The following is a 21,285-nucleotide window of genomic DNA, read 5'->3' as shown; positions in this document are numbered from 1 at the left end:
GGGTGTTACAGTGATCAAGGAAGATTTTGTGGAGATGGTGGTAGTTGATCTGGGTTTTGTAGAATGGACAGGAATTAGGTTAAGATGTGAAAGGTAATACATATGAGACATATTAAAACAAAGGATTAGAGGTGAAAAAACTCAGGCTATTTTTAGATAACAAAGAACAATTTGGTGAAAGTCGAGGATAAAAGTAGAAAATAAGTTTGGATAAGCAGAAAACTAATAGTCATTGGCCGCATAATATATACAAAACACTGTCATAAACATTTTATATGTATTATCTTATTAAATTTTCACAGTAGCCTCTACCAAGTATGTACTTTCCCCATTGTACAGATGAGAAATCTGAAGCTCAAAGAGGTTATGCTCAAGTCACTGTACAGCAGAAACCACATTGAAACTCAAGTTTCATAACCACAAAATACTGCTTGAAGGATTTTAATATCATACTTATTCAACTTAATGCTACTGACTGTGGTTTTCATACGTCAAATATTTGACATCCCAATCCAAGACACATGCGTGTGCTAAGGGGATGTGTATGTGTACATATGTGTTCATTAAAACTGAAACAAAAATTTCAAGAAATATTATTTCCCCAACTACATGTAATGTATGCTGATATCTTTTATTATATTTCAGATTTTTTATATTACATTTCAGTGGTGAACCATCAAATTGATTTAACAAACCATCAGTGGATTGTTATCTGTAGTTTGAAAAACATTGCTGCGGGGAAACATAAAGTATTTAGAGCAGGAAAAGTTGAATGGGATGTTTAAGGGTGATTTTTAATAGCAGTGACAAGGAGAGGGATGGAAAATAGTTAGAAGGGGAAAAAAAAGAAAATATTTAGAAGGGTATTCAAATTGGTCTCATAATGAGGACCAGGTTGTGGTTCTAGTAAAGAAAGGAAAAAGATAAGAAAAACAATTGAGCTGGAAGTATCTCTAGGACTGTCTCCTCTTTATAAAGGAATAACCAAAAAAGGTGGAGAAACATATAGATTAAATAAATTCCTACTTGGCCAGTAGGTGGTGCCATCAGCACAATATAGCCTTGTGGTGGCCTAGCTGGGATATTAAGGGGCAAGGAAAAAAGTGCTGTACTCTTTCTGCTCCATGCCACTGGTATTCTGAGTCCATTATTAATTCATCCTTATTCATTCATTTATAAATATATTGTGTATCTTCTATGTGCCAGAAATGAGGCAAAACACAAGTGACACAATGGTGAAAACACTAGACGTGTTCCGTGTTCTATGGTTTTACAATCTAAGAGATGGTGGATATTAAACAAGCAATTACAAGAGTGACAGATGTTATTAAAGGGGAAACAGAGGGACTTAATGCAGGGTCAGTCGGCATGGAAAGTGTTGTTTTTGCAATTTTATGATCTTGTAGGGACAAAAGCCTTATAAGAAAGATACTTTAAGATTTTGTTAACTAACCCCCTTAATAGCATATTAGTAAATTGGGCAATAGGGATACATGTGAGGTGTTGTGGGACCTCTAGTTATACAGCAACCAAAGGCAAAACTCAAGTTTTCAAAAACAGAAAAAAAAAATTTTATAATAATAAATTACAATTTACAGTTATACATCCTCAACAAACTATAAACTGTGAATACCTGTAGGTTTTAATTGGATAGCTTTATCTCATTCCATCAATAATTACCTGTTGGTAATAAAATGATTATATGTGAGGTGAATGTGTGGCTTGCAATCATATATTTCGCACCAGAAACCCAGCTTGATTCAATATTTACAACAAATAGCAGTCACCCTAAGGTCTTAAGTTAATAAATGATTATCAAAAACAACAGAATCATAAGCAGGCTCTTAAATAATGGCATTACTAATTACTCTTCTGTTTATGAGCACATAGAAAGTGTTATTGAATATGTGCACGTATGTGTGTACAAATGACCTGGACTGGCCCTGCGCATAGTCTCAAGTAGAACAGAGTTGCAGCTCCCCCTCTCTTCACTCTGTCTACCACAAAACCCTGTTGAGCATTCAGAATAAATGTAATGTTCCAAGGGGGAATAACTGATCAACTGCTATGACACCACTATCACTTAACTTATGGCCATTTCAAGTAGCTGAGGTGATTTACATCAGCACCTAAGTCAGCTACAGCTATAATGAAATGCCTAACTGCTCACTCAGAGCACACCAGTTTTTCAATCAAATTTGACAGCTTTCAAGGACACAGACCTGCCCCGAAGCAAAGCAGGAAAATCTCTAGAATTACAGGCAAATGGGTAGAGCCCTTAGGGCTGGCAGCCATTGTTTGTTCTCTCTCTGTCCTGGACAAACATGAAAGCGAAGCTTACCCCACAGCGTGTGCTTTGAGGGGAGACTTTAATTCCCATCTCTGGAATTCCTCAATCATGATAAGGAAAAATAAGCATGCAAAGCAGATTGGCCATTTCCAGAAGCTTTTAGCTTTCCCAGGCTTCTGGACAATAAGAAGGAAAGAATAGGGAAGGAAAGAGGAGGCAGAAGCCCACATATATGCCATTAATCTTCACAAATCTTCTTGAGAGCAGAAAGCTGGGAAAGATACATGTTGGGATTAGCGAGAAGTTCAATACAGAGTTGTGATCAATTAGCAAGAAAAAAACTTCTGGAGTTCACTTTTTACATTAAAATCAATAATGAAATACCAGCACAACCTAACTTGATAAAAGTGATGAGGAGAACAAAGGCAAGAGAAATATAGATAAAATTAAATTTCCTTACAACTCGCAGCCCATTGATAAATACCTGAGACATGCAGGGCGTGACACTCCTCAGGGAACTCATGGCTGCCTTAATGTTGATGTTTTGCTAGAGAGTAAAAGCAACCTTTGAGAATAGCCAGACCTCCAGGATCCTGTAGTCTTCTTTAACATATGGAAATCTCTTTAATGACTTCCTTTATCTCTATCTGCTCCCACACCCAACCTAGAAGTATATAATCAATCATTCCTCACAATCATAGCACAGCTCCTTCTTCCCATGGGTCTTGTCCCTGTACTTTAATAAAAACACCTTTTTGCACCAAAAACATCTCAAGAATTCATTCTTGACCATTGGCTCAGCAGCCCAATATCGAAAGGGCTGAACGTCACAGAGTAAGTGTGTCCTAAGAAAATTAAGCCACGGTGAGATTACTGAATTACCACAAGGAATCTAAAATGTACCTAGACCACTGGTTCTCACCCCAGCTCCTCATTAGAATTACATGGAGGGAACTTTGAGAAATACTAATTTCAAGATCTCATCCTCAGAGATTCAGATTCAATTCGTCTAGGGTGGAGCTTACACCAAGGCTTATGCCATCTTTACTAACTTCCAGGTGATTCTAAAGGCATCCAGGATGAACAATCACTTTCTAATGTCATTACCACACTAATCCCCATAAAGGAAAATCTTTCTAGTTACACAAAAACTTTTTAGTTATTATTTATATACTTCTAGTGATGGTAATGGTGAGGGCACACCATAATAAGGATAAATTCAATCTGAAGATAACGCAGAAACTTCATTTGATCAAACTGCTGAAAACTGTCCTTCAAGTGATGACACGGCAAATTCTTAGAATCACGGAGATAGAATGAACCTGAATGTGTCTAGTCCAAACAGCCACCCAGATGGAAAGAGAAGGGGCTGACATTGCAGCCACTGGGCTATTGTGGGTGTCTTATTTAAGGCCCTCACCAAGACTGTCAAGTCAGTGTTATTATCTGCACGGGAAACTGTGTTCAGGGTATTTAAATACTTAGTTCAGACTCACAAAGCTAGGATAAAATCAGAGAAAGGAATCATATTCAAGATTTTCCATTTTCAGGAATGTTTTCAACAGCATCTCAGATGGGCACTTTTAGTGTCTGTCATCTCATTCCTTAATAAAGAAGTCCATTCTGTTGGGCAGGCTGAATTTTTACAATAGTTATTCTTTTTCTGAGTCACAAAGCTGTTTCTCTGTAAATCCTGCTCACTGATTCTTGTTATGCCCTTTAGAGCAAGAAGAGCAATTTGGCCCCTTTTTAATGGGAAAATTCCTTCAAATCATTAAGGAAAGTCATTATGCTCCCTCTGAGATTTCTTTTGTCCAGTACACATCTTCAGCTCTCTGTAGTAGTTTCATATGGTCCCAGAAACTCACAATTTTAACTGACCTCCTCTGATGCTCTTGGGAAGGTCTACGGGCTTTTTAAATGTGATACCCAGAGCCACGGGTGACACTCACATGGGCTTGGCATTGAGACTTAGCCAGTGTTTGAGATCAGGAGCTCTGGTGGCATCCATGAGTGGTTTTGATTCTCACCCTCACTACTCTTAGTAAATAGACAAGTGCTGAAAGCTCTCTGAGCCTCTTTCCTTATCTGTAAAATGGAAATAATCCCTATGTCAAAAGGCTATAATCAGAATTCTATGAGGAAACATCTGTAAGCATTCACTGATATGGAAGATAATTGTAAATGCTCAGTAAATGATAGTTCATTTTTTCTTTTATCTGGACAATGCATGCCTATTACCAGTCTAATATTGTGGTAATATTTTTAGAAGTCATATAAAATCATAGTCTTGTGTTAACATCAGATAAAACCTCTAAGCATCTACTCACAAACTGAAATCAGAATATATCTCTGATGTATCTGATTGTACAATTTTTTAAAAATCTAAATGAAAAATATACTCATATTGAATTTCATCTCTTTCTTGTTTTTTTTTTTCAGCTCAATTTTGTTCCATTCTATAGTATTGTTTTTTAAAATTTATTTATTTATTTTGAGAGAGAGAGAGAGAGCATATGAGTGGGAGAGTAGGGGAATGGGGGAGGGGGGGAAGGGGGGAGGGGGGAGGGGCAGAGAAAGTCTGAGAGAAAGAATCCCAAGCAGGCTCCACACTGCCAGTGCAGAGCCCAATGCAGGGCTCAAACCCACAAACCATGAGATCATGACCTGAGCCAAAGTTGGAGGCTTAACTGACTGAGCCACCCAGGCACCCCTCTGTAGTATTACTCTAATGTTAATTCTATTAGTCTTAGTGTTACCCTTAAACTTTTTGCAAATTTTAGGACTACCTTCTATACACTCCATTGATTAAACGGCAAAAAGAGGGCAGGGTTGTTAAGTTTTAAGCCCTCAGACACAGCACCAAGACATCTCCATGCATCATACTAATCTGTTAATCAGTACAGCTTGTGTATCATAGCTCAACTAGCCATAAATCTATCTAACTATATATCAAATGAGCCACATTTCTGGGTTCCTGACCACAATGATATCGTAAGAAACCGTCAAATTTATTTATTCATTTTTGCCTTGCCAGGTGTTTGATTGTTTTTTTTTCCCCATGCAAGCTTTTAAACCTCAAACATAATTAATTTCCTTTGGTATTTTTTACTTACTTTTCAAGTAAATATTTTCCATCATTAACTTGTTCTAAAGGATTCTGCAATCTTTTCATTTCTTCCTGTGAAAAAGAAAAGAATTATCTTACAAATTGACCCCATGTACTTGTGGGTAATAATATTTGACTGCAATTGTTTGCAAAATTGAGATAACACACTGTTATAAGAGTTCTGGACTTTGCAATGGGTAAGTGCTTAGACATACAATTCAATTTGATCCTTGATCAAATTAGAATACAATACTGCCACTCAAATTGTGTGATTTTTTTTATGCCACTAAAGATAATGTTTCCTGTTATTCTTCCAGAGTGGGGATGTTTTTATATGGATCCACTCACTTTCTTCCCAAATTTACTCTGTCAACAGTATTAAGTTTGCTGGTTGCTGGGTGAAGGGCTCTAATGAGTATGTGCTGGCTTTGGCCATTCAGCAACCATCCTCTCCTGTCTCCTGGGAACTCTAGGTAACCTCATCCCCGAGACACAGTGCTCAGACATGTGCAAGTGTGCACACGCACACAAACACACACAACTTCCCTGAATTTTAGGCTTCCATAGTCTCTGTAATCCCATTCTTCAGGCCACAGTGATTCAGGGAGAGGACAGAGGCCACTACTTGCCTCATCACAAAAAAATGCTGAAGCTCCAAGAGGAAGCCCCAGTTAGAATTAATTATACATTTGTCCCTTTAAAAGACCAGCAGGACTAGTCTCAACATGCTTCTAAGCTACCAGACATCCAAGTCTCCTAGGTCAATCCCCATTATTCAATTTCTTTAACTTTATACTGTATTGTGCATCCCAGAATTTGACCCAGTCACTAACCTCTCCCCAGTGCCTCCAACCTTTCCACTGAGCCCTTTGGAATTCACAGTCTGTTGTTAGCAAAATCCTCTACTTCCTCAACTTCTTTGAACATATCCTTCAACTTATTCTGACTGTACTTTGCCTTGCTGTTCTGAGACACCTAAATTTTTGTTAGAGCAAGAAAATCAAAGGATCATTTAGAAAAGAGTTTTAGGATATAGAGGATTTTGCTGATGACAAACTTGGCTGAGTCCCTGAACACACCATCTCCCCTGCAGCGTGCTTAAGAGGTGGCCATTTATGTCTCACAGGCTATATCCAGCATGGTTTGAAGGAGGTATGGGACCTTTTCTTCTCCTCCTTGCTTCTTCCAGGTCCTCCTCACTCCTATAAAATCTTAGCTCCTCTGGAAACATGCCAGTAGTTCATCCTACACCTCTGTCCTCTTCCCTATCAATCCTCATTCCTTAGGATCCATTCTTTAGGATCCATTCCTTAAAACCCATCCCATGGTTTTAAATTTATATTTGTACCTGATCTCTCCTCTAAACTCCACTCTTCTACATCCACTTGCCTACTTGATGCATTTATAATGGGCATCTCAAGTTCAAAATCAAAGTCTTGATTTCCTTGCCTCTACCCTCCCAGCCCAAACTTCCTTCTTTACCACTTCTTCCACATTTTAGCCAATGGTATCACTATTCACCTAGATACACAGAGTTAAAACCTAGGAGTCAGCTTTTATACCTTTGTTCTTCTCACAAAACACAATAAATCAGCTAATCTTATTGATCTCAACTTCAAAATACATCCAGGACCTGACCACTGCTTTGCAGTGTGGTCTAAGCCAACTGTGAGTCTCTTGTCTCTGTTTCCCATATTAGCCTACTTCAGTCAATTGTCCTTATATCAGCCAGCATGATCTTTTAGTACCTAGGCTTTCATTTTTAAGTGTGTGAGATACACATATTATAAATATACAGTATGACTTTTGACAAAAATATTTTGACATATATTGGTAGAACCACCACCCAAAATGAAATAAAGAACATATCTCTCTCTAGAAAGTTCCTCTCTCAAAGGCACCTTGGTTCTGATTTATATCACCATAGATTAGTTTGGTTTGTTCTAGAACTGCATACAAAATTATTCTTTCATGTCTGGTTTAATTCACTCAGCATTATATTTTGAAATTAGTTGCTCAACCAATATTAATTGTTTAAAGTTCACTTTGGTACCTGGGGAATAACTTCTGTTTGTTTGTTTTTTTTTCCTCTGAATTCTAAGAATGTAAAGATTTTGAAGTGAAGAACCCTGGAACTGCAATGTAAGTGTCTGCTATGGGGTAAGAACTACTAACTGGAGAAAAAAGATAACATAACAGAACGGACAGAGGCCAAGGAAACAGACAAGGAGCCAGTGCCCTAATGATACTGTGAACTTCTGGATCAAACTGGAACTTGAAACCGGCATATTGATGGACTTTTCAGTTTCATGAGCCAATAGATTCTCCCATTTGCTTAAGGCACTTTTGGCTGAGTTTCTATTTTCTTTCAGCTGAAAGCATTCAAATTCAGAAGTGACAGTCTAAGCAATAACCTAGGGCTACTGTATACAAAACCCTAACTAGATGAAGTATGGGACTATAAAACTTCAGAACTGGGCAGTTGTTGTTTATTTTGTTTTGTCAGTCTCTTTAAAAAAAAAGTGCTATTCAGGAGAATAATGGATGAAGCAGGTCATGGTCTTCAGTTCCTTTTTATTAAAGGCTGCTGCTTTTATATCCAATATTCGTATAACAAACCTCATATGAAGAATACTTCTGCATCTTCTGCAAAACTGCTGTATAAGACATTGTACATTTTGCTACAGGTTCTTCCATACAAAAGAATAACATTTTAGGATTTACAACTAAGGGATATTTTCCCCTTCTGATATAAGAGTATACTTCTTTTCATCAACAACAACTTTTTAAGTCTTACAGAGGTTGTTTATTTTTCCTTGAAGCTTAAGCTAAATTAAATATTCAGTTGCCAGAACTACTTTTTCCATGTTGTTGGTACAATTATATCCCCCTCTTTCACTACATGTACATGATGTGTGAAAGTCTTTATTTTTATTTTAACTCTTACATGTGTGCTTTTCACAGTAAGTGGCAGCCAGTATGGTATAGGCAGAGTATATACATGGTAAGTGGGTAGGAAGATAAAGATGATCGATAGGTAGGTAGGTAGATAGACTGATAAAGCATCCTTTTCACTCTTATACATAGCTTTTTATTTTCAAGGTAAAACTAACTCTTCAGCACTATAGAGGCTGGTTTCTAATTCTAAGAACAAGTCTCTGCATTTATCCTCTATTTTCCCCCAAACCTCCAACCTTCCCACCTAATCCTTCATCATATCCCATTCCACCTCCAGTGACATAGGCAATAGATGCAGCTGTTATACAGAGAGAAAATAGGTTGAATAAGATCCATAGTTATTCTTGAAAATCAGAGGAGGATTGGAGGATTTTTAGGTCATAAACTTGGTCTTTTTCACCCCCTGCATTATGATTAGGAAAGAGACTGAGCTGTTGGTAGTCCCAGCACTTTCTTCTCTAAGATGTGCCTGTGGCGTGCTTTCTTCTTTTCTTTTTCCCGGGGGATTTGGGGGGCAGGAAATAAAGGGCTTTTGCACTCTGTGCCAGCCACTCTCCTTTCCTTGGTTCTTTCACTGCAGAGAGCTTGCTGTGTAGGGAGGGCTTTGATGCAGTACTTTATTCAATCTGACTATCCACGTTCTAGGAAATCATATTAAACATAAGGTCAATGACTAACAAGAGCTTTCTGAACAGCTGCTCTGCTGACAATTTGGAGGATTGATTTCATCATTTGGTTATTTAAGCTAACTATACAAAAACACTTCAATTCAATGGGCCTGGAAGTTCCAAACCATGTCCTCATTTTCTTGGAAATCGATAAGGAAGTTGCTTGCTCAACAGATCTTCACTTGGAGTTTTACTTTCCAAGAAAGTTTTGCTTCAATTTACCATTAAAAACATATACAAATTGGCCTTTTCCATCATTGGTTTCTCCCACTAGTCCTTTTTGTCTCTGATTTCAGATCTGGCAGTGCCATTTCCCTATTAGAAACCAACAGTAGCTCCCCAGTGCTTTGAGGATAGATTCCCAACTCCTCAGCCAAGGTCTGATGCAACAGGGCCCATCTGTCTCTCCCCACTCCACCTCACAGGCCCTGGCCCACACACCCCCTCCCTAAATCTGGTCATATGAAACTTCACACAATCCTGGAACTCACATTCTCTCTTAATGGACATTCAATGACAGTGTGTCCTCAATTATTCTTCTGGCTCACTCTACTCTTCCTTCAGGAAGCCCCCAACATTATCCTCCACCATAAAAGCTTTCCAAACTCAACAGGAAGGTCAGGTACCTCACCTTGCTTCCTTAGCAACCCATGGTGATCCCTATTTTAGCACTACCTCTCTACCTGACACCCCTGATACCCTACCACTAAGATCCTTGAAGTCAGGGATGGTGACCTGCTCACATCAAGATGGCTATTCCCCAATGAGGCATTCAGCAGGTACTTAATACATAATTATTGAATAAATGAATTACAAATGAATTGAATGCATTATTCTGACTGAGGTGAAAAGGCATCTTAGTAGCTTAATGGCCCAAAAAAATCCCAAGAAATTGTATGTCCTCTGCAGATTCTTCTCTACCTCTCCCAACACACTTTTCTTTCATCATTCAGTAGCTTTCTTTTTTATTTGACATTTTATTTTTTCCAGCTTTACTGAGGTATAACTGACAGTTTAAAATTGTACATATTTAAGGTGTATGACCTGATGATTTAATACATGTAAACATTGTGAAATAATCACCACAATCAAGCTAATTAACATATCCATCACCTTACATAGTTACCCCTTTCTTTCTCCTTTCTTTCTCCCTCTCCTTTCCTCTTCCCTCCCTCCCTCCCTCTCTTCCTCCCTTCCTTCCTTTTATTTTTTTTGGTTTTGTTTTTGGTGTGGTAAAAATATTTAAAATCTACCCTCTTAACAAGTTTTAATTATGCACTAAAGTATTGTTAACTGTACACTGTTGTACATCAGATCTCTAAAAGTTACTCATCTTGCATAACTGAAACTTTGTTCCGCTTAACCAACATCTCTCTATTCATACTCTTGACTCATCTCCACTCTCTTCTGTGTTCTGGGAGGCTCAAGATGTTGGGCTTTATCAACCAGGCCCCTCTATCCTGTGGCTTTGGATAAGAATTGAGCAGTGGGAGGCACTGCATAAGATCAGAGGTTAGCAGAAGAGAGAAGTTGGAGTATTCTCTTTTCTCCTGGTACTAAAGCACACACTGGTGTAACTAGAGGCCATAGCTCCCATGGGGTGGCCTCACCCACAAGGTGATTCTTGCCATAGTCCCATAACTGCTCCCTTTTCTCACCCCTCCCAGGTCTTTCTTTCCTTTTATTCCTTTCCCTCACTTCCCTCCCCTTCCTTATTGTTGCCTTTTCAGCCATTGATGGCCTCAGATACTTCACCATCCCTTGTGGTCTTCCCTATACCCTACCCATATCTATGCACTCACTTCATTAACTCTGTCAATCACCCTTTTAAATGAGTCATCTGTCTTCTCACTGGACTTTGGCTGACATGCCTCAAGAATCCTAAATTTGTTTTTGCTTGCCCCATCCTTGCAATTCCTTTTCTATAATCCAACAAATTCAACTAATCAATTAATTGATCATATTAATTAACAAAAGAATATGTCTGTTTGATGGCTGACCCTATAGAAGTTGTCCCAACTGAAAGGTCTAGCTCCAATTTTCTGGCTCAGTTTGACTCACTAGATAAGGAGATAAATTCTACCATGCTCTATTTAATTTCTGGCTTTTTGAAATTTTGGCTAAGCCCCTTTGCAAAATACAAATTGAATTATTCAAGCATAACCCAGACAATTGCATATCCTTAATCCCATTTTCCCAAATGAAGCTTGTGTTATAAGTAGCTATGAAATATAGGCTGTACTGTTAGGGGGAATAATTGATTGACTATTTGCCAAAGCCCATGCTTCCCACTGTCATAAGACTTGTTTTGAAGTGACTTGGGTGTGAACATGTGGCCTGGAGGGCACATGCTGGATTTTTTTTTTCTTTTGTGTCTGGCCGTCCCTCTTACCTTACTCCAGCAGGTTTGTCTCCTGTCACAAACTGAGGGATATAGCTAAAAAGTTAGACAGCTCATCCTGTGGCCACTTAGTTAGACCCTTAACTTGCCCAATAATAAAACATTGTTCTTTCTTTCTTTCTTTCTTTTTTTTTTTCTGTCCCTGCCACTTCTACTATCTCAAGAATCAGGGTATGTTCCCTGAACAAGTCTGAAATAAGAAATCCACTCAAAACTAATTTTTCTCTAAAGTGCACCTGTGCCTAAACACCAACCTTTTAACTTTTCTGACTTACGCCATGGCCATTTTATTCCCAGCATATCCCTGAGTATTTAAAGTAACTTAAAACATGGAAACAATCTGTAATTTACTCCACTGTGTGACAAAGCTTGTGCCACTTACATACATCATTTTTTTTTGCGTTGGAAATAATTTTATGTTAACCTAAAGGTAACTATTTAACAAAAATTAAGAGTCAAAATCACTTTTGACAGTTCAATCATTCAATTAAACATCATCAAGCTTCCTCCCTGCCCAACCCCCCAACCTGGTCTTTTTTTAATGGAAATGTAATAAGGGCACTAAAAAAGGAGTTACTAATGTTTGCATAATTTGGAAAAGTAGAAGACATAAAATCTATACTAATTTTAGCTCTGCATCATTAAACATGAAATATTGATTATTGCTCTTTACAACAGAATTTATGAAGCTAGCTAGGCTGCTGTGTCCACATAAAGTGATTCTGATGCTTTGCCCTCAGACCTCAGTGGCTGTAAATGATGCTCTTTGGTGACAGCTGGGAGGCTGGCATTCTGATCCACAGCCTTAAGAGATACATTTCCCAGATTAGACCAGGAATGACCCAGCTGCACAGCCCAACTTCAGAAAATTAAATTGGAGGGAGTCCAAACCTCTGTTGAAATAACTGTGTGAATTACAATGCTTCCATGGGCCTTGTTATAATGTAAATGTGCTTTACAATTTACTGTCATTTCCCTTCTACTCCTGCTGTGAATATGGGCATTAATAGTAATCTCATATATTTAAAGGCAAAACGGCATCAAAAATAAAAATGCAAGATTCATGTTTTCTCCCTTTGGAAAGTAGAGACTAAATTCCTTTTTTTTTTTTTTTCCTTTTGCCATTTTTTTTTTTTGCAAAAAGAGCATAAGTTTTGTTTATGTATTATGCATTAATGTTTTTTATGGCTGACAGACCTGTAAATTTCACACAGGAAGTTATCTTGCAGCTGAACATGAATTTCTTTGGGAGGAAAAAATGGCTAATAGGACATCAACAGCTCATTTAAAGGATTCATTCAGGTAAGTTATGGGCACACGAGGCATATATGAGGTAGTGGACTTAAAAAGAGATTTGCCTCTTTCTAGCACTTTTTAAGGACATTCTGAATGTCCAATGAGATGCAGAGGGGCTGTGATTTTATAGTGACAATCACTGAGTGAGGTCATTCTAGGCTTCACTGTGCCAGTTCTCAGTGGCATTATTATTTGCTACCTCACACATAGTAAAACTTACAAACTTTCCAACATGAGATATGGCAATGGGAATTGTTGTGACAGCTCATTCTTTATTCTTGTTTGACCAACCAGGCTATACTCATAAGCATTAGGACATTAAAAAATCCCTTTGAATGCCAACTCTGAGAGTGCCAAACACCTGAGCTCATTTGAACAGATGCCAAATAGAAACACATTAAGTAAAAACCCACTTATGACTGTATAAGTCATTGGTCACCTTGGATCTGAGATTATTTCAGACCTTGAGATTCTCCTGGAGTAGATGTGTGGAAGGATACTCATCTGGAAGGGGATATAGACAACCAGAGCACCCAAGTCAGCCCTTGCCCTAATCTGAATAAGCACCTATAATTTCATCGGGCTACACTGCATGGCCCCAGTGGATCCAGGATTGTCAGACAGGTATGTTGAAAAAATACCACTTAGGTTCTAAATGTTGCCCTTCTCCTTTCCCTGAGATTATGCATGGTCTCAGTAACTTTTGCTAGTTTTAGATCACAGACATTCTAAAGTTATTATTATAAAATGAATACTCAGCTCATTACAAGAAGTCTAATCCACTGCTACTCACTCTAGGATATAAGAAATTAAAACACTATTAGTAATAATTTTAAAGTAATCATGCTACTCAAAGTTAATTCAGCTAAATAGCTAGACAATAGTGAAAACTGAGACTGAAATACTAAGTACAACCACTACGGTAGAGATATTTTTGCATCTTATACATTTCTGTATTCTGGAAAAACAAAAATCCTAGATACCATGCTTCAAGCTGAAAATCACATATACATAAGCATACAAGCCATCAAACAAACACCTCTCAGAATGCAGACAACAACAAAGGTAGATTAGTGAATCCATACACCAACTCCTGGTTTCCTGTGTCAAAGGATGAAAGCAAAGTGCAGGCAATCAGAACATCATGTTAACTCCCAAATTGTTAATGCTTGATTCTGGAATGCGTTTCATTATAGTTAGCAAATACTATCCAGATTAGGTTTTTTCTTAGTCCAACTAGAAAATTAATTTGCATTTCTTATGTAGCCACCAAGTGATACTGGGGGGAAGCAACCCAAATACATGCTGGGAAGAGCTTTCCTTAGAGCTATACCTTAGACCTGCCCTTCTCTTCCTTTCCATTTCTTCTACTGTCACCTGTGTCCAGGACCTTAGTGACTCTCACCAGAACCAAACATAGGTTACCTAATTGTTTTTCTTCATATACATTTCCAATAATTTAACTCTCCTACTCATATACTCTAAACAAAAATAATATTCAGGATTAAAAATACTCTTAATCCTGTAACCCCACTATTGCTTCTTCTATCCCTTCTGAAATCCTTTAAAGTTCACCTCAAATGCAATTTTATACATTTTAATATTTCCTTCTACAGCTAATGTCATGTCATTTCTTTGAACTACTGTTATTACTACTAACGTTTATTGAATTTTACTAGGTCCAAAGTACTTTGTATAAATTATCTTTTTAAAATTATGACTGCAGCCCCATAAAAATAGCAAAAGATGCAATTATTATTTCCATTACCCGGATAAGAAAACAGACTGAGAAAGATTATATAACTTGACCAAGGTCTTATAAGGAAAGTGGCATTTCAACCTAAGCAGTCCAATTCCAGAATCTAAACTTTATCCTCTCCACTCTTTGCCCATGAATGACATGGAACATGCAACGGCATGAGCAGTGGCAGTAACTTACCCATGAGGTCCATGAAGAAGTTTTAGTGTTCTGCAAAGTACTGAGATTTCGTATCTGAACCGGGCTTGTCATCTACTTGCTGTGTCATCTTAAACAATTAACTCCCTTCTAGGCTGCAGTTTCAACATTTGTGAAATGGTGATGACCATGCCTACTCCATGGTGTTATGTGAAGATTGACTAAAATAACTATTTAAAAGTGCTTTTTTGTACAATAAAGTACTGGCCACCCACTAGGAGATTCCTTAAGTGCCTGTCTTACTGAGGACAGCAATTACGTCTCACTTGTTTCTGTGGTACCCAGCTTTGTTCCATTCTAGCTGTGTGATCTTGGGCTGGGAAACCCCTGGGAGTCCCAGTTTCATCATCTTTAAGATGGGGACACTAACTATACCAAATTCCAAGGATTGCCAAGCTGTTTGATGATTAACAATTCCTGTTAATCATTCAGTCTTGCACCAGGCACATAGTAGGTACTCTATAACCTTCATTATTTTCATTATTATTAATTTTTTATTATCATCTCTCTCTAGCCCCTCCAAAACATGGATGTACACCCAGACATCTTCTCCCAGCTTACTCTAAACTCATTTCCATTACTCACCGAGTTCTGTCAACTCTATTTTCTAATTGTCTCCAGAGCATACCCTCCCTGTTTGCACTGTCCTTAGTTAAGAATTTATTGCCTGCCAGAGTGAGCAAGCTAAAATGCCCACGTCATCATCAGGTCAGTCACTTGCTTGAAACCCTTCTTGCCTCCCTTCACCTAGAAGTTAGAGCCTAAACCCCTGCGTCTGGCAGGACCTCATACAATGTATGTATGTAATGATTCTATGTAACCTGTCCCATCTGTCCCTCCAGCCCTTTTCTCTGACAGACCCACCCCCACTCCACTTAATTCTCTTGGAACATGAACATGTCAGAAAAACCCTGAGTTAAGATCAGGTGCTCAAATACTTGGAATGAATCAGTCCATGTATGAATTTAAATCAAACAGAGATAAAGAGAATTTTTTCAAACAGAAACAATTAATAATGCATTATAGTGTATATGTTATCATTAAATAATAAAGACAGCATTGTCTCAATTATCTGGAGAATGGTTTATCAGAAAACTCTATACATTGGAACATGTCTCCATATCTGGATATTTAGTTCTCTGTATCCCAAATACCTCTCACACAGTCCCTAAAACTCACCCAAGGATCAAGGATCTTAGTGGTAGGGTATCAGGGGTGTCAGGGTAGGATCTTACAGGGTAAGATCCTTAGATTTACATATGGTTATTTCTTCCCACACCCCTCCAACAATAATGTACATGCTATTCTCTGCCTTCAAGATTTCTGGGTGGAGAATTTGATAAGCCCTACCCTAGTCAGGATGGAAAGTGAATATCAGGTATTTTTAAAGTTAAGATTGCTCAAAAGTATGTAATAGAGGGGCACCTGGATGGCTCAGTTGGTTAAGCACCGGACTTCAGCTCAGGTCATGATATCACAGTTCATGAGTTCAAGCCCTGCGTTGGGCTCTGTGCTGACAGCTCAGAGCCTGGAACCTGCTTCAGTTTCTGTGTCTCCCTCTCTCTCTGCCCCTCCCCCACCTGTGCTCCCTATCCCTCTCTCTCTCAAAAATAAATATTTTTTAGAAAAAGAAAGTATGTAATAGTATGATTTCTATCAACAGTGCATAAAGTAAAAAACATTTTGTACTTGTAAGAGTAACATTCTTTTTTTCAATGCCACAGTTTATTTCTGTCTCTTTTATGGAACTCATTGGTTGTGGAGGAAGAAGGTGGAATCTATATATGCCTATCCACATAATAGCAAATGAAGTAGACATCACTAATTAGGGAAGGGAAAACTCACTTCCTTTTTTTAATTAAGTTATTTTATTTTATTTTATGTTATTCAAAAAAGTTTTTTAATATTTATTTATTTTTGAGACAGAGAAAGACAGAGCATGAATGGGGGAGGGTGAGAGAGAGGGAGGCAAAGAATCTGAAGCAGGCTCCAGGCTCTGAGCTGTCAGCACAGAGCCCGACGCGGGGCTCGAACTCACGGACTGTGAGATCATGACCTGAGCCAAAGTCGGATGCTTAACCAACTGAGCCACCCAGGCACCCCTTATTTTATTTTTTAAAGTTTATTTATTTATATTTTGAGAGAAAGAACACGAGAAGGAGAAGGGCAGAGAGAGAGAAGAAGAGAGAGAAAACCCCGAGCAGATTCTGCACTGCCACTGCCGAGCCCAATGTGGAGCCCAAACCCACAAACCATGAGATCATGATCTGAGCCGAAATCAAGAGTCGGACGCTTAACCGACTGAGCCACCCAGGTGCCCCAAGTTTTTTTTTTAATTACAGTATAGTTAACATATAATATTAGTTTCAGGTGTACAATATAGTAATTCAACAATTCTATACATTCTCAGTGCTCATCATAAGTGTACTCTTAATCCCTTTCACCTATTTCATCCATCCCCCACCCTTCTTCCCTCTGATATGCTTTATTTTAAACAAGTACCCTCAGTTAAAGTTATTTTTTCAACAAGAACGGTTTTTACTCAAAGGATACTTCAGACTACATGGTTCTAAAAGATATATATAAAACATTCTAAGGAAAATAGAATACACATTTTCTTCAAGTACACACAGAAGAATCCCCTAGTTAAATCACATAAAAAGAGACATAACAAATGTTACAAATTTAAGAAGGCTGAAATCAATCATACTAAGTATATTTTCTAACCACAATGGTATAAAGCTAGGAAAACTCACTTCTACACCTAATTACATACCAGACCTAGTGGATGCTGAGCTTTCTGAGCTCGGATTACGATCTCATGGGCACATCAAGTATGATAAATTTTAGCATCCAGCATAATTCTGGACACATAGCAATAACGTGGGTGTTAAGAAGAAATATCAATAACATTCATTAAAAGAAGAAAGAGACACTTAGAGGTTAAATGGAGGCCATAACACAGAAGTATGAAATTGAAAGAACTTGAGAAAACATGAAAAAAAAAGTGCTGCAAGTCAGCAAACTTTTCTTTCATCATTATTCATTGTTCCATTCATTCATTAACAAAAATATAGTCATATATGTTAAGCACTGTCCTATGAGTATATAATGGGGACAGAGGCAAGAATAAGCAGGCATAGCCCTGTCCTTCTGCAGCTTGAAAAGCCCAATACAACCAGATGAGGAAAGATGAGTTTTAAGCAGCCAAGGAGTTATCAATGACTGTTTTCATTCAATCACTGGCTTAAACATTTTGCCATTCAGGAAAGAATGCAGATCACTCAAATTAGCTGGACTCTTGTGTCGGTTTGAAAGATGATATTCTAGAGAGGGCCAAGAAAAAATTTGTCAATCCATGTGCTCACGGTGGGACAATTGCTAGAATTGACTAGAATGGTTTGCCTGTGTGCAGAATGTGAAAAGGTGATGGAAACACCACCAAACTGAAATGCAAAAAAAATCCCAAGTATGGATTAGAGGCTTATTCAATAAGAATGACATTTATTGAGGAAGACAGAACAAGGCAGGCAGACAGACAAGAGAACAAAAGACAGTGTGTCCACATCTGCTTTGTCCTGTGATGAGCCATGACATCACTACACATAAGAATACCTATTTACCCCCTGCATACTATTATCTATTAAAAATTGACTACCAGATGTGTCTAGTAACATCAAAGGCAGATCATGCAGAAGAGTAAGTCTTTCTCGTGTGTGTGTGTGTGTGTGTGTGTGTGTGTGTGTGTGTACTGGAGGGCAATGTTTCTTTTTATCTTAGAAATGAGTGACCACATATGAAAAATACTGCTTAGCATTAGGTGGAAAAACGCACATAAAAATCATTCCCCAACCCCCACTCCTTGGTACTCAATGCCACATTTCTCACCAAGGTAAGGACAATCTATTCTAAACCAAGGGTTAATTTTCATGAATAGAAAAACCTACAGGGAAGGTTTACATAAACAGGGCATCACTTTTCAAAACCAACAAGAATTCTCAATGAGATGACTTTATTCTGTTCATATGTGAAATTCCCCATTAGGTTTGTATCATTAGATTTCACGATTTTAGTGATTGTTCAAATTGCTTCACAACAAGTAGGTGAACAATCTTGATAAGAAGTACTTTATTCTAAACCAAGGTATGTTAAATTTGATATTTTTCCCTCAGATAGCTATAGCAGAATGTTCAAAAAGAATGCTGAAGTTACAAAGAGGAAATTAAACCCCAGTTGAGCTCTCTGTTATTAAAACTACTATTGTATCTTTTAGACATGCAATCTCTATGTACTCAAGATATAGTGACACAACTGTTATCTAAAAGCCAAGTAGAAATATACAAGGGGAAAAATAGGTGGTTTTCTAAAGGTAGAGGATGAGTAAAAAGAGAAAGGGGAGGATAATAAGTTATTAGAACAAAACATGGAATAGCATTCTCTACTATTCAGGATTGCTAAATTCGTGAGTGCTATTAACTCCCCTGTGCTCATTTCATTGAAGCTCTTATCCCCAGGCTGGTGACTAGACTACTCTTCTCTTTTCTCCCTATTTACATCAAGTTGCCTTACCACCTATTACTTACTCCTCTATTCAATATGAAATTGTCACTCTCAACATCTGTAAAATCTCCAAATTGAGGATTTCATCCTGAATTCTCCAAGACTGTGTTCTTAAACTGTGTTCTTATACCTGCTCTGTAACATCCATGTTCTCACCTATATTGGAAAGCTCTTGTGAAAATGCATTCCTTCTTTGATAAAACATTTGGGTAAATGCTTCTCCTTTGCCATGTGGAAATCTGGCAGAATCCCCTTTGGGTAATCTTGTCAGCCAGAATCTTCCAAAAAAAAAAAACCTCTGATGCATACAATAGACTCCAACCAGCTAACATTTGTTTAGAGTCTACTCTGGACCTGGCAATTTTCTGCTACCAGAAGCTTTGAAGTGCTAAGGCAGGGAGATAGCCATCAAATCCACAATGCCACATTTAAAGGTCGTTATTACCCCAGCATTTACCCAGATGCAAGGTGAAAAAGATCAAATGCATTCTGGGACATTTCCTTAAAGAAAAGAGTCCTGATATTTCATCCTCTCAGCAGCCCACACACAAAATAATAAAGATGCTCACTTTATGTAAGAGGGTCTCGAAAATATCAATATAAGTGGTTATAAGCTTTAATAGACCTCGGAATCCAATTAGCTACAATTTTGTGGTGGCTTAATAATTTATGATAATTACAAATTCATTAGATTATAATTCATTACAGCCAAACCTATGGATTTCCTGATATCTTTAAAAACATGCATTCTCAAGGTGAAGCATGGCATTGTCTATGTTCATTGCTACCAAAATAGTCTAATTTTAACAATTCAGAATGCATTCCATTACTTAAACCTGGATCATTTGGAGATTTTCCCTGTTAATGCAAAGACATAAACCTAAGAGCACTGCACCAGCTCATTAAGCCTCCTGATTTCAGCAGCTGTCTAGTATTAGCTGAAAGCAATCTACTGTGTGTGCTTAAATGGGCCCTGTTCACCTTTTCTTCTGCTCCACAAACAAAAGCAAATCTAGAAAATGTACACATACATGTACTTACACAACACACACATAACACACAACACTTGCGTGAAAAAAAAATGTGTGGTTTGGTGAATTATTATAAGGTAATCTCCTATAACCATTTCCTAAATCAAGAAATAGAACTTTGCCAAATATGTGAGATGCCCCTTCACATGCCCCATTCTGATTACAACTCTCTCCCTTCCTCCCTCCAGAATTAACCCCCATTACTACAACTTACACAGTAACCACTTCCTTATATTTTGCTATAGTATTCTCACCCAATTGTGCATTCTTAACTACTATTGTTTAGCCTTGCCCACTTTTAAATTTCTTAAAAAATAATTATAAATTCAGAGAAAGTTGTGGAAAATGTATACCGTGGTTCCACTCATCCTTCACTCCTTATCCCCCAATATTAGCAATTGGCATAACTATTATACTGTAAGCTCCATGAAACGGCCATTGACACAATTCACTTACTGGAATTTCATCAATTATATATTCACTCATTTGTGTGTGTGTGTGTGTGTTTATAGTATCAGGCAATTTTACTACATGTGTACCTTTGTGTAACCATGATCAAGAGGCAGAACTGTTACATCACTACAAGGCTCCCCTATGCTACCTCTTTATAGCCACAAGCCTCTTCTCCCAAATCCTAATGCTGGCAACTATTAATCTATTTTCTATCTCTATAGGATTTCTTCCAATAATATTCTAGAATGGATCCATACATGATGTATTTTTCATATAACATAATTTCCTTGAGGTCCACTGACACTGCTGTCTGTAATAATAGTATCATTCCTTTTTATTATTGATTAGTATTTCGCTTATGGATGTATCAGTTTATTTAATCAGACATCCATTGAAGAATGTTAGGTTGTTGCCAGTTTCTGGCTATTATGAATAAAACTGCTATGAACATTTCTATACAAATGATTATGTAAACATAACTTTTTACTTCTTATTTCTTTGGGATAAATGCCAAAGAATGCAATTTCTGAGTCACATGGTTAGTGAGTTTTTAATTTTAGAA

The 21,285-nt window shown here is 37.7% G+C and overlaps 1 protein-coding gene across 1 annotated transcript in view; it reads right to left on the bottom strand.

Annotated features, from left to right (window-relative positions):
• The window catches only part of IQCJ (IQ motif containing J), a 93,230-nt gene that overhangs the window by 13,659 nt on the left and 58,286 nt on the right, over positions 1-21,285 (bottom strand). The window contains exons 2-3 of the mRNA XM_047100411.1: positions 8,594-8,655; positions 5,407-5,471 (exon numbers count right to left, since the gene is read on the bottom strand). Of these exons, the coding sequence (XP_046956367.1) occupies positions 5,407-5,471; positions 8,594-8,655 (127 nt within the window). The remainder of the gene's footprint in view (positions 1-5,406; positions 5,472-8,593; positions 8,656-21,285) is intronic.

The sequence above is a fragment of the Lynx rufus genome, unplaced genomic scaffold, assembly GCF_022079265.1.
Source record: "Lynx rufus isolate CCGP_SWC_20201006 ecotype Redwood Valley unplaced genomic scaffold, mLynRuf1.p SCAF_5, whole genome shotgun sequence".
In the NCBI taxonomy this organism is placed as follows: domain Eukaryota; kingdom Metazoa; phylum Chordata; class Mammalia; order Carnivora; family Felidae; genus Lynx; species Lynx rufus.
The sequence above is the reverse complement of the archived record's forward strand: the minus strand, read 5'-3'. Positions and strand labels throughout refer to the sequence as shown.